The sequence below is a fragment of the Alnus glutinosa genome, chromosome 5 (genome assembly GCF_958979055.1).
Source record: "Alnus glutinosa chromosome 5, dhAlnGlut1.1, whole genome shotgun sequence".
NCBI classification, from domain to species: Eukaryota; Viridiplantae; Streptophyta; class Magnoliopsida; order Fagales; family Betulaceae; genus Alnus; species Alnus glutinosa.
This window is the reverse complement of record NC_084890.1, coordinates 25,783,406-25,797,959: the sequence shown is the minus strand read 5'-3', so window position 1 is coordinate 25,797,959 and position 14,554 is coordinate 25,783,406. Positions and strand designations below refer to the sequence as shown.

Here is a 14,554-nt window from a genome sequence, read left to right as displayed (position 1 = left end):
TGAGGCATTTCATTTGGGACTGTGGAGTCTGCCAAAGGAATAAGCAGGAGAATGTTTCCCCTGTAGGGCTACTACAACCACTCCTAATTCCAACTCGGGTTTGGTCTAAAATTTCAATGGATTTTGTAGAAGGATTGGCTCTTTCTTAGGGCCATTCTGTTATCATGGTAGTAGTCGATCGATTATCTAAGTATGCTCATTTCATTGCTCTCTCCCATCCTTATATTGCAGTCACAGTGGATAGGGTGTTTGTGGCTCAGATTTTTAAGTTGCATGGGATGCCTAATTCAATCATCTCTGATAGAGATCTTGTGTTCACTAGTATTTTTTGGAGAGAATTTTTTAGATTGCAAGAGACTTCTCTTAATATGAGCTCTAGTTATCATCCACAGACAGATGGTCAAACAGAGATTGTCAACAAAGCCTTGGAAAATTACTTGAGATGTTCTACTCAAGATAGACCGAAGCAATGGTCTAGTTGGCTACCATGGGCGGAATACTGGTACAATACCAGTTGGCATACTACAACTAAGATGACTCCTTATGAAGCTATTTATGGAGTACCCCCTCCCCGGTTGCTGTCCAATATACCAAGACTACAAGGGTGGAAGCAGTAGATGAGGAGCTTAGAACACGACAGCAGATCCTTACTCTCCTTAAGCAGAACCTGCATCAAGCTCAACAACGTATGAAACATTATGCAAATTTGAAAAGGATTGAAAGGAATTTTGATGTTGGTCAGCTAGTCTACCTTAGGCAACCTTATAGGCAGTCAACTATTACTGTTCGAAGGGCACTTAAACTATCGCCTCGCTTTTACGGGCCATTTCTTCTTCGCAAGGTGGGGAAAGTTGCCTATGAGCTGGACTTACCTTTAGAAGCCCAGATTCATCCGATTTTCCATGTATCTCAACTCAAAGCTAAATTGGGTTCTTCCTCTTCTGTGATTCCAACATTACCACCAGTTAATTTTGAGGGTGTCTTACAGCCATAGCCTGCTGAAGTCCATGATTGTCGCATCAAGCCAAAGAACAACCAAGCATGTGTTGATCTTCTTATTCGTTGGGAAGGACAGACTCCAGAGGAGGCCACCTGGGAACAGTTTCATCAATTGAAAGACACCTTTCCACACCTTGTGGGCAAGGTGTTTTAAAATGAGGGAAGTAATGTTACACGCATGGAAGTTAGAAGGAAACGTGGCAGTTATGGAGTATGCAGTGCAATATGTGGATTCCAGTTGAAGACAGTGAATTCTAGTTGGAAGTCGGTAGTTCGGTATTGCACGTGCATGAAGTTGTAATGTCGTTTTACTTGTAAAAGTATGCATTTTGATTATGTTTTACAGTAGGAGTTCAATAGCAATATATTGAGCAAAGTTGAGCTGTAGAATTACGTTTTGACATTTGTAAAGTTTTGTTGAACTAAGGAGATTAGCTTTCTCGAAATAGCTGGAGATTGGCGCTCTCGAACATTGCCAAGTCAATAAAATTCAGAATTCTTCTTCAATTCTCATTCTTTTCTTCTTTTTTTTTTTATTCCTTTCTTTCTTTCATTCTTTCACTGAAATTACAGTAGCAGTTGAAGATAACTGCTACAACCAAGTCGTTGGGAGGGCTCTGCCAACTGAATATGATGAGCACCAGAAGATTTATTGGATGAAACTCTGGGCTACGAACGAGGTTCGCACCAAGTCCAAGTTTTGGTGAGTGATTTGGTTGAAATCTTTGGGTTTTTTATTTTTGGTGGAGGGAACTGAGATCTGGGTTTGTGGTTATTTGATTATTAGTTTTGGTTTAATGTTGTTTGGTTGGTGTGGATTAGGTATTTTCTGAGGAAGCTGAAGAAGGTTAAGAAGAGTAATGGACAAATTCTTTCACTACAAAAATTTCAAGAATTCTGGACGGTTTCAGAAATTGCAAAAAACCGTCTAGAAAAAGGTCCAGATGGTTTTTTTTGGACGGTTTCAAATCGTTCAGAAAAATGGTTCGCTAATCCAGGTTATGGACGGTTTGGGCCAAACCGTCCAGAATTTATAATTTTTTTTTTGTTATCCACTTATCCATGCGATTTTTAATTTTTAATTTTTTTTATATATATTAATATAATTAATTATATAATGATAAGGGTATTTTCGTCCTAGGTCCATGAGATCGCCTTCCTCAACCTTGCCACCGCCGATCAACAGAGACCCAACCGACGGTCCCGCTGCCCCTTTCTCCCTGGCCCACCCGAACGGGAGATCGAGACCCAACCGACACCCACCACCACAAATTCGGCCACTCAAATCCAATCAAAACTAGATCAACATCCAAATCAAATCCGGCCACTCAAATCCAATCAAAACCAGATCAACACCCAAATCAAATCCAAACCATAAAAGGAAACGAAAGCGAACCAGAGATGTAGCTAACCCTAGATCTAGCCGGAAACCGGCGGTGCAATCCGAGAAACCGAACCAGAGAAATCGGAGGAGCTCTCTTCCGTTGCCGTCGTTCTTGAAGAAGAAGCAGGTAGCAATCGTCGACGACTCTGCCCCCAAAGATCTGAGGCGGGTTCTTCGATCGGCTCGATTCAGAGAAGGGAAGTTAGGGTTTTTTTTTTTAAGTCAAGGAAGCGTTCGAGGGTTAGGTCTTTAGATGTGTTTGAGGGAAGCGGTTGTGATTGTTTTGTTTCACGGACAGTTGTGATTTTGGCCGGAAAAAAAAATCGGATGGATGTGGTGAAATCTGGGGCATCACGCTGATTGATGACATGGGGTGGGAAAAAAAATTTCATTTTGAAATCGTCTGGAACTGAACTTTTATACAAAACCGTCTATAAATTTATAGATGGTTTTTATAAAACCGTCTGGAATTTTATGGACGGTTTGATTAAACCATCCATAATAAATTTTTTACAGACGGTTTCGAAAAAACTGTCTGCAATTTTTTTTTTCTAGACGATTTCAGAAATTGTCTAGAAAAAAACCGTTCATAAATGCTCTTTTTGTGTGTAGTGTTTCCATTAACGAGGTATATTCTTTTAGTATATTTTCGATTTTGTCTAAGATGGTTTGTCGGATAATTTGTAGGTAATTAGAAACCTTTCTTCCTTCATTTTAATGAAGGAACAGTGTTTCGTCATGTTTGTTTGGTTCTTGTCATAATGAAGATTCACTGTGGAAGAGATGTTAGAGGTTTCATCTGGTGGCGGGGGAAGTGGCTATATGTTGTTTGTTAATGTTGGTGTTTGAGGTTTGTTTTTTCCTTTTGCTATTACATTGAGGGCTGGGCTACTGAACTAAAATTAGTGCATTGTAAACTAGCTGTAGTTCTATCATTCAATGACAATTATAACAGTTCTTTGAATTCATTGTATTCCAACATATTAGGACTGTGTGGCAGTGGCTAAAACCATAAGACTTGTAGGCTTGAATTTTTTTTAATGGATTGTGGAAGAAAATAAATGATAGTTTAATTTGATGAAAAAGTAAAAATTTCCCGTTTAATCTGATAATTTACCAATTTCTTGTGAAAACCCTTTCAAATGATATTAGCCTGGTACTGCAGCTTTGTAGGTTGTCTTCGTACACTGTTCCACTGTCATTCTAGCACCATCGAGCTTTCAGTGTACCATTTGAATTTAATGTAATTAGACTAGATGGACAATTACCGTAAGTTTTAGTTCTCATGAAATCTTAGGCTTTGCCAGTACTTGTGATGATCTTTATGCTGTGTAGTATTCGTAGTCCTCTAGCTTAGGTCCATATAGCAGCTTCGTTGTTGTGTTTGATATATAGTTTTTCATATAATTTCCACAACCATAAACTTAAATCTCCAACCAGGGATTCTAGTTACTCAAGTTTGTTGAATCAAGAGTACGTAGGTAGTTTGTTTGTGTGGCATGTCACTGCAGTAACAAGATTCACAAGCTTGAAATTGCCTGGTTAACATATTTTAATCAGATCGAACTCCACGAATATCTATTTGTCGGATGAAGTGTATAATTTGTTGTATTGCAGATTTTTTGCCAATACTTTCCTTTCTAATGGTAATTCTTTATATTACTGGGAGGGATTTTGTAGATTTTCGAGAAGAACCCTACCAAGATCAAGAACTATGCATGGTATTTGGTTGAGGTATCAAAGTCGAACTGGTGTACAATGAGATGGCATCTCGACACAGAGTCAGGTTTCCTTGCATCCAAATCATCAAGACTGCCCCCATCCCCTCGAAGCTTTGCAAGAGGGAGAGCACCAAACAGTTCCACAACTCCAAGAATCAAGTTCCCGTTGGTGTTCAAGAAGGATAGGCCACCAACCAGGAAGCTGAAGACCACTTACAAAGCAACGAGACCCAGCTTGTTCATGTAACTTAGCCATTTGACGAAGAGAAATGATCCTTACACTCATTTCTCACAACAGTCCCACAACAAGCTGATGTGGCTGGTAATATTTTATTATTTTTTTACAAAAAAAAAAAAAAAACAAAACAAAAAAAATAATAAAATATTACTAGCCACGTCAGCTTGTTGTGGGACTGTTGTGAGAAATGAGTGTAGGGATCATTTCTCTTTAACGAATGAACTCGATCTCAAGTGTTAAGACTGGTCTATTTTTGAATCATTTTAGTAGAGACCTTCCTACCAGTGATAGTTTAAGAGTTGGAGTCTATATTCAAAGGCTTGATTTTGACATTTATCAGCATGGGGGCATAAAATTTTGTTACGGGTGTACATCCTATGGCCGAATAAGTCTTGTAATAGCAAAACACTCTTAATTTAGAATAAGAATATATAATTTTATTAGAAGTTTAAGATTAGAATAACTTAGAGATAATTAATTAGTTATCTTTATTGGTAACATTAAAATTAGGATTAGATTAGGATTTAAATGTTATAGCTAATATTTTATCAGTAGACACTTACGATGCATAGTAAAGTAAAAGACTAATTAACTAAGAATAAATAACTTCTAATGTTATCAATAATGTAACATTTAAATCCTAATCTAATCCTAATTTTAATGTTATCAACAAAGATAATTTATTATCTCTAAGTTATTCTAATTTTAAACTCCTAATGAAATTATACATTCTTATTCTAAATTAAAAGAGTATTGCTACTACAAAACTTCTTCACCATAGGACTCTTGAGTGCAATTCTTTAAATCGTGGTTGTTTATTGTAATTGAACGGGTTAGGATTATGCCACGTCTTTGATCCAAATCCGAGGAACGGGTTAGGATTATCACCCTCTCTTGTTTCATCCTATCCTTCCGCAACCAGTTCTTTCGAATGTGGGTGAAGACCACCCTGTGGTTCTGCCATGGTGATTTGCAACTAAAGATTTTTTTTAAGGTTTTCCGTTTTCTTTTAATTTATAAGTATTATTTTATTCTTCATATATATATTTTGGGTATTTTAGTAATTTTGTTACAATTCTGATAATAGCATATGTATTGCCACTAAACTAAGAAACAAAAATACCTATTTTATTTCACTTCTTTCATTTTCAGTAATATCTATTCATTTTCCTAATGGAATGATTATGTCACATACCAAACGAGCCCATAGTATTGGAGATGACACGTAGCTTCCATTGTTTCGAAAAATTGCTACCAATTTCTTTAGAATTTTAGCCTCGAATGAGAACATCCAATAAAAGGAGTGCTCTCATCTTCAAGCAATCATGTTGTTACGGAGTAATACTATAAAGATGACTCATGTTCTCTTTAAGTCATCCTAAAATTGATATATCTTTTAAAATTATGTGTGATAGATTACTACTGAATTTTGATTCAATGGTGATTTTAATGCCACATCCATTTGGAGAGGACTCAAAGAGCAAATGAGTCTTCCTTATAGCATTACTCGTTGTCATGACCCATATATGTTCTTCATGGGCCTAAAAAAAGGAATTACATTAGAATAAAAGAAGAGTAATGCTATTAATCACACTTCTCTTACATTTAGCTGACGTGACACGTTTTAAGTAGGTCAGCCACTCAAAAAAGAAAAAAGATAAAGAAAAGCTATTTAAAATACGTTACATCCCGTGTGAAAAAGGTGGATAAATGAGTTTGAAGAGCAACATTGCTCATAAAACAAAGTGCCAAAAACGATGTCACTATCTCATTTTGCTGACATGACAAAATTTAGAAGCCTTATGATTGGTTCTTATTAAAATAAATAAAGGGTTATTAAATCATGCCACATCGATATGATGAAATAGTTGTGGAATAGTAGTATGGTTTTTGTTGAAGCACAAAATAACCCAACTCCTAATTCAAACATTCAAAGCCATGATCTTAGTTTGAATTCAATTGTAAAGAGATCAGCCAAAAACCACATCAGTGTAGTATTTCAAATATAGTCTTTATCCTTGTAACAACAAAGGTACGAGTTCTTATAGTTTCTAGTGTTTCTCAAGAAGGAGAATTACACGTGCTAAATTCAAATTAACACAGGTTTTATTTGCAAGGTTTACATATAAAATTCTCAAACTCTTTACAATTGCTTAGCTATTTTATCTTTTTAATTAAAATGGCTTACCAAACTACCAAAAAAATCCAATCCATTGGACAAAAAATATCATATAACAGGCTCTTTAACCAATGTTATTAAACATTGGTCAGAATTCTTCTTCAAATGTAAAGAGCCCAAAAAGCAAAAGTTTACTTTTTTTTTAATATTATCTCCTCCTTATGCACAGCTACGATTTTAATTAAAATTGTATTTGGATAGATAATTAAATTCATGAAGTTAGTTTCACTAATAACAAATAAAATGAAAAATTACATTTAAGCTCCCAAAATTACCAGCCATTTTGGAAGTAACCTCTTAAAATATCAACCCTGGTACTCTAGCCCCAGACTACCAATATGTTTCAAAAAGACCCATTTTTTTGAAATATTCATTTAATGCCCTTGCCACATATCATTTTTTAATTTAAAAATATTAAAAATTAAGTTAAAAAAATAATAATAATAAGTGGGCGGCAGGCCACCCTATTTTGGCCAAAGGAGTTGCTGAACCACCTCCAAGGGCCAAACTCTTACCTTTTTTTTTTTTTTTTTGGCTATACTCCCGTTTGACCTGGGAGTGAGTTCAGCCACCCCTAAGCCAAACCCTGACCTTTTTTTTTTTTTTTTTTGTCTCTTGAGGGTTGTAACGCCCCGAATTTGAGCCTGCAAATTCGTAAGCAGAAACCTCCGGTTTTCACGTGACATTACTACATCAGAGATAAACTCTCGCAGCGGAATATATTTTTTTTCTTCTAAAGACTTAGGAATTGATAGCATAACACATATAGAGCTGACTGAAATACCTCGATACATTTATTAAAAGTTACTTAGGTTTATCTTTACATCCTATATGCACACTAGGTGCATCAAAATTAGTGCCACAGGCGGCACATAAGCATATAACATAAAACATGTCGAACATGACATTGTTATAAATATTTACATGCCATAAAACAAAACACATATAAGCGCAACTAGTAATTTCTAAGCTAGCACATGATAGTTCGTTGATGGTTTCAAAAACCATCAAAATTGGCATATGGGTCCATGCCTTCATTCTCCATATCTGCATCAGTAACTATGCAAATATGGCGTTATCATATTTGCATAGACAAACAAGTGAGTCATCTATTTTCATATCTACGTTACTATCAATCTAATAACAGTTCATATAGAATGCAAATGTAAAGGTTGTATGAATATGCATCGTAGTAACTATTTAGTTTGTGTTTTAGGATCATCTTACTTCAGACCTCTCGTTCTAGGTTATCTGAACCCGTTCACGTCCTTTGCCTCACACTTAAAGTCTTACCTGTTTGCACTGGAATCCTACTGGTCCCAGCATTAGTTATATATTAGGCCTTCGGATACCCCTGGGTCACTCTGAACCCCCTGGATCCACTGACTAGCCTTCCCTCCCCTTGCTACTACATCAACTTGTTGATGGCTATCTCATCAGCCGTTATATTAATTGGACACAACATGCAATGCATGAACAACCACATGCAATAAACACACACCATACAGTCCTAATGAAACGTAGAATCATTCCTCAGTAAGTACATCCATACTTACACTCCTTGGTGTAGTTTCTTAGCTCCTTTTCTGTCATAAATAAATATATATACAAAGAAGATATTATATTCATCAGTCCTTTTTCAAATATTAAAACTGTTTATTTTTATATCCATTCATTAATCGTTTTTAGTCATTAATATTAAAAGGTGATTACTTATAAGTTTTTGACAGTTTAAGCTTTATGTTCAAACATTGAAACGTAGTGACATAATGTTTAAACATAAGTCTTTTAGTCAAAGAACTTAATAAGTATTTTAAAGCAATTTATGTTTACCCACAAGAATTGTAAGTGTAAAACAAGACAATAATATAAGAATATAAATACTACAACGATTCATGTGTAAGCACCGAAACACAGCATAGTGCTCTTGGTGACATAACACTTAAACATGAATCCTAACAAGATAATATTATGTTGTAAAGGGATAGGGAAATTAGCGGCATAGCCACTTTGTAGGATTGCATTTTAAAGTAATTATGTTTACCCACAAGAATTGTAAGTGTAAAACAAGACAATAATATAAGAATATAAATACTACAACGATTCATGTGTAAGCACCGAAACACAGCATAGTGCTCTTGGTGACATAACACTTAAACATGAATCCTAACAAGATAATATTATGCTGTAAAGGGATAGAGAAATTAGCGGCATAGCCACTTTGTAGGATTGCATTTTAAAGTAATTATGTTTACCCACAATAATTGTAAGTGTAAAACAAGACAATAATATAAGAATATAAATACTACAACGATTCATGTGTAAGCACCGAAACACAGCATAGTGCTCTTGGTGACATAACACTTAAACATGAATCCTAACAAGATAATATTATGCTGTAAAGGGATAGGGAAATTAGCGGCATAGCCACTTTGTAGGATTGCATTTTAAAGTAAATGAATACGGGGGTTGTTAAACCAACGCCGTAGTAACGAAACAAATAAACAAGTAAATAAATACGGGGGTTGTTTAAACCAACTCCGTAGTAATAAATACAAATGACATTAAATAGTAAGGAAGAGGTGTCAAGATTTACTCACCAATTTGATTTGGAGAGAAAAATAACTTCAAGAACACCAAAGTGGTTGTGTAGTAGAAGGAGAGAAAAAGGGAGAGAAAACCAAAGCACAAAGCTTTCAAGAAAGTTGTCTAGGATTTTGTGTGGAAAACAAGGAGCCTTGCATGCTTATTTATAGGAGGAAGTTAGGGGTATTTAGGTCCAAAATGTAATAAAAGAATTAGCTTATTGGATAATGTCTTGTAAATTTGAAATTTAGAATTTTCGTCCAACTAGAGGGCAGCCTACTCCGGGAATTATTTCGATGGTCAAACGTACTCCGATTGATGTGAAATTTTGAGGGTAGATAGAGGACTTCATGACAAACATTTTCTCTTTTTGGTTCGTCTCATTTTGAGTTCGTTTTGACGTAGTTTCGGTCAAGTCAAAGTTTCTGTCTATAAAGCCAAAATATCTTTTATCTACTTTTTGCGTTCATACTTGCTTTATTGATTTTTCCTCCTTTTCATGATTACTTTTGAGATATCCTATCATTTCATCATTACTCTTGTTTTTTATACCTAAATGTTTCTAGAAGCATGGAGATATTTTTCTTGACAGTTTTTCGTTTAATATCAACAGTTAGGTTATTTAGGCTCGGGTCAAAAAGTCAACTGGTGGACTTTTTTACTAACTTTTGCCATATGATAGATCTTTCTTTTGTAAGTACAACGGTCTTTGAATCATCTAAATCTGAGTTCGTTTGACCTATTTTTGGTTCAATCAAAGTTTAAAGCTTAAATGTAACTTTTAGGTTTTTAAGGGTTTTTAGGTTTTGATCTTTTAATTTTTCGAATCAACTTTAGGTTTGCTTATAAAAACATGTGGATATTGTCTCCCCAACAATATCAATGATTTCTTAAGAGCTTGAATTTACTGGGCGTTACAAGGGTGGCCGAATCACCACCTTTTGGCCTAGGAGTGGCCGAACCAACCCCATGCTCCTTGGGAGTGGTTCGGCCACCCCCAAGGTCAAACCTAATCCTTTTTCTTCTTTTTTTTTCCGCCTTTGGGGGTGGGCAGTTCCAAACCACCCCTAGGCCAAACGGGAGTGGTCGAGCCACCCCCAAGGCTCTTGGGAGTGATTTTGGGCACCTCTATTTTGCTCAGCCACCCCCAAGAGCCATGGGGTGGTTCAAACACCCCCAAACCGGTCTTTAGCCACCCCTAGCCAAAATGAGGGTGCCAGCCTATGTATATATATATAAAGTAACTCAGGTAACATTGCTTTGAGTGTGATTCAATAATCTATGTCTGAACAATTATGTTTTCTGTAGCCTTAGTTGCCAATTAACTTCAGTAACTTGATGTATTGATTGTAATTTTGGTATTCCGGGTTTATCCTCTTTGAGCCCCTGTTAAAGCACTGTATCCCCTTGAATCTTTCTCTCATTTTATTCTACATCTTTCAAATTTTGGTCTGCTTCGAATACTTGCTGAGTGTTTCAATCAAGAGCATGGTATTGCTTATGAGGAGATGTTTGCACCAGTAGTTCAACTTACCTCTGTCCGATCCCTTTTGCAGTTTGCCTATGTGTGTCGTTGGGATCTTTTTCATATGGAAATGAAAAATACATTTCTCAATAGTGATCTCAATGAAGAAGTTTATATGCAGTCTCCCCCCTGAATACACTCATCTACCACACAAAGCTTGTTGTCTTGGTCGGGCATTGTATGGGTTGAAACAGGCTCCTCATGCTTGGTTTGCTAAATTCAGCTCCACTATTGCTCAGATTAGGTTTGTTTCTAGCTCCTATGATTCTGCATTATTTATTTGGCAGTCTAATGCTGGGCTCATTCTTCTTCTACTATATGTTCATGATGTGATTATTACCAAAGATGAGACCTGATGGTATTCTTCTTCTATTAATTATTCCTTGCTTATTTACATTGTTAATTAGCATTTAATTATATATTTGCTAACAAAGTCTTCATTCATTCATGTATAAATACGAGATCTCTTGTTGTATTGAAGCAATACAAAAGAGATTACGAAAGAAAAGCTATGGAGAAAGAAGATGATAATCTCCATCCGTTTACATTAATTATATATACAATGAAAAGGTCTAACCCGCAGCCAAAAGCCAAAGCATAATAAGAGATGAAATTCCACTTGTTACCCAGCTCATGTAGGCCAAGGCAATTGACATCTGGAACTTGTGGCATTCTTCTCCAAACTTGCAGCTTCCAAAGTCGCCGTAGAACAACACCGCAATGCCAGCTGAGGAAGAAGCTGCTGCAAGAGACATTCCCGCCATCGCCTGTTGAATTTAAAAATCAATGGTGTTATATATAATTGGAAGAAATGAAACAATTGATCCAAGCTTGGAACATTCCTACAGAGTTGCTGGCTAATTAGTTGCTCTGTTTTGCTGTTTTTCATTACTCTGTTTTGCTGCAGTCTGGCTCTGTGTTCAAATTTCTGGTTGTTTAGTTGGTTTGTTTGAGGATGTTGTTATGTGGGAGCCTTTTGTTTTGATCCTTTGTTCTGTTTTCAGCTAGTTTTGGCTGATTGCTTGTACTGGTCTAGTTGTTGATTGAAAGTTTCTACTTATTCATAAAAATAAAATAATAAAAAATAAAAGAGTTAAAAAAGTTTCATAGAGGCTGACCCAGTCTCCGGCCACAAAGACGATAACGAAATCATGACTGCACAGGACCTTCTTTCTCACCAAGGCATATGCATCAAACCCAGCAAGCATAGAGCTCCAGGTGACTTGTGAAACCATTGCAATAATCAGGTGGCTGAAACTAAGGAAAGAGACAGAGACAGAGACAGAGCATAAAATCAAAAAGTGTCTTTGATCCTATATACATTTCAAGATTGACATCCATTTACACAATTATATGTACATTGGTCCTCGGATTACTCAAGAGATTAACATATGATATTGATATACTGGGTTTTGAGCAGGAGATTAACAACAGGAAGAAAATTACAGAGTTGGGGAAGGAACAAATACCGGAAAGTTGCCCATTTTTTGTCTGTCTTGGTTGAGAGCATAAAAGCAATCGACCCAACAGCGAAAATGCACTGTAAAATCCTCAGAAAAAGGCCGGTGAAAGTCCCAGGCGTCCCAGGAAAATTCTGCTGCATCTTTCACTCCAATACCACCGCTGATATAAGAAATTAAGAAACAGGTGATATAAATGGCAAAAAGGCAAGGAAAAAAAGCTTGAGTTCTAACATGCAGTTGATAAGAAATGAAGCACAAGAAGCGGATGCAAAAGCCAACTATTCTACATATTTCGGAATTGTGGATAAAAGAAATCAAAGAAAAACCGGCAATGGCACTCACCGGCCGCCGGAGAAACGAGTGTAATTAAGCAATGTATTATAAAATAAATGCAAGGAGAGTGTTTATTTAAGCAGAATTAGAATTTAGGAGCCCTGATTGAAAGCTTCATACTCAGAGACGTGGCACATTCCAATTGGCACATTTCAATTGACAAAAAGAGATAAGACTTCCATCCTTGAACTCCATCTTCTGCCTCACCTGTAAATAGCATAGAGTAGGGACTAGTCAAGTGTTGTATGCTTGCTAGCTTGTTCATCACCCAACACGAATATCTTTCTTTGCAATTTAATTTCACTTTATAAAAGCCATCGGAAATTGAACAAAAAAGAAATTACAGAGTTGGGGAAGGAACAAATAAGCGGAAAGCTGATAATTTTACTGAAACGTAAAACAGAGCAGAACAGAGGAAAGAAATAATGCTACAAGACAGATAATTGCTTCATTACCAAACTGATACAACTGATATATAATTGTTATTTCCGAAACAAACCATGTAAATTAAACGTGATGGTGATATGGTCAATAATAAGGAAAATAGTGGGATTATTTATTTCCAATCCACAGCTTGGAGTCTTGTCAATTTGAATCCAGTCCAGTTAAATATGGAAACACTCTGTGTTGAAGCACATGTGACTTTCACTGTCAAGCTAATAGTGTGGCCTCCACCACTAGTTTTACTTCTCTAATTTGGTTTAGAAATTTGGGTTCCGCCAGCGGATGCACCTCATATTAAAGAACCGCTTAAATTTTGGTGTCGTGTGTGTTTGATTTAATTTTGTTGTCTTCTTATTTTTTGTATCTCACGGATCTTGAAAAATAAGATCAATTTTCTAGCACTGTGCATCAATGGAAGTAGTCTCTGGGAAGGGAAAACGGTCGAGAACACCATTAGAATAGTATACAGTTTTCCTCCAACTATACATTGATCAAATCCTAAGATTCTGTCTCTCAAAATATGGTTTTGAAAATAAGACATGCTGTATATCCTATCTCGTCCTCTGAGATTTTAAAATTACTATTGAATCTGTGGGGTCCATATACGAAAGAGATAATATGAATCCACAAATTTAATGGTGATTTTAAACAATGAAAAGACGGGAGATGGACAAAAGAAATAAATAAATCATTTATCTTTGAAAATATGGTTATTATAGAATCTGATAATAAAATAAATAAAGATAAAGGAAAGAGAGAAAACACAAACGTTAAGGCTGTTCGGCTTATGGCCTATATCTTCACATTCATCCCTTAAACGTTACATATTTCCTTAATATTTGATTTGAGTATAAGGCTCTATTTATAGAACTTTATACGTGATTTAAATAATTTTAAGGGTTAAATACTCCACAGGTATATGTGGTTAGGCCTTACATCAAATCGCCGCTTCGGTTTCAAAAAGTATCACAGGTTGTACTTGTCGTTAATGAAAAAACCTAGTTGGTACTTCTATCTGACCTCCGTTCATTTTTTTGATGGCCGTCCACGTCACCCCCTTAAAATGTTGACACATGTCCTTTCTTTCGCATGTTTAGTCTAACTCAAATTACCCTCTCACGTGGCCCACGTATCATAGGTGATATTTAAGGTTAAAAAATATTTAAAAAAATATACATTTATTTTTTATTTTAAAAAATTACTTATGTACTGTGAATTATGAAGAAGCTTTTGCCAAATTCAACCAATCAATGGACGTGCAAATCATAAATCAACGGACAGAACAGGCAAGGGCATTAAGGTCAAATCAAAGCTAGCTAGGAAGCTTCCATCTTGCCTATTTTGGCAAAATTCGGTTGCATGATCACATGGGTCCATAAATGGATCAATTTTCGGTTTGTTTCTTTACTTTCAGAAAATAAATGATTTTCATTTTTAAATTGATTTTTTAGGTTAATATAATTAAATTAAAATATAAAAAATATGTGTAGCTTTCTGTACGCGCCACATGTCAAAAAAAAAATTGCCGAAAATATTTTCTTGAAAATATTTTACGACAAAAACTATTTTATGCCAAAACAAAATCAGCCTAAAATATCAAACTCGTTTATGAATGCTAATATTTGACATCAGTGCCTTCCATGGCCTCTTTTCTTTAAAAACAAAATGTAGCCTCAATCACT

At 35.8% G+C, this 14,554-nt stretch overlaps 1 protein-coding gene and 1 pseudogene across 1 annotated transcript; one reads left to right on the top strand and one right to left on the bottom strand.

Moving 5' to 3' along the window:
• Positions 1–1,592: 1,592 nt before the first annotated feature.
• Positions 1,593–4,351, top strand: LOC133869889 (large ribosomal subunit protein eL20y-like; annotated as a pseudogene).
• A 6,841-nt stretch (positions 4,352–11,192) lies between these two features.
• Positions 11,193–12,235, bottom strand: LOC133869166 (CASP-like protein 5B3). The gene is made up of 3 exons (XM_062306120.1): positions 12,102–12,235; positions 11,751–11,883; positions 11,193–11,399 (listed from the first exon to the last, which is right to left on the bottom strand). The coding sequence occupies exons 1-3, from the start codon at positions 12,233–12,235 to the stop codon at positions 11,205–11,207; spliced, it is 462 nt and encodes a 153-aa protein (XP_062162104.1). The 3' UTR covers positions 11,193–11,204.
• Between the last annotated feature and the right edge of the window lie 2,319 nt (positions 12,236–14,554).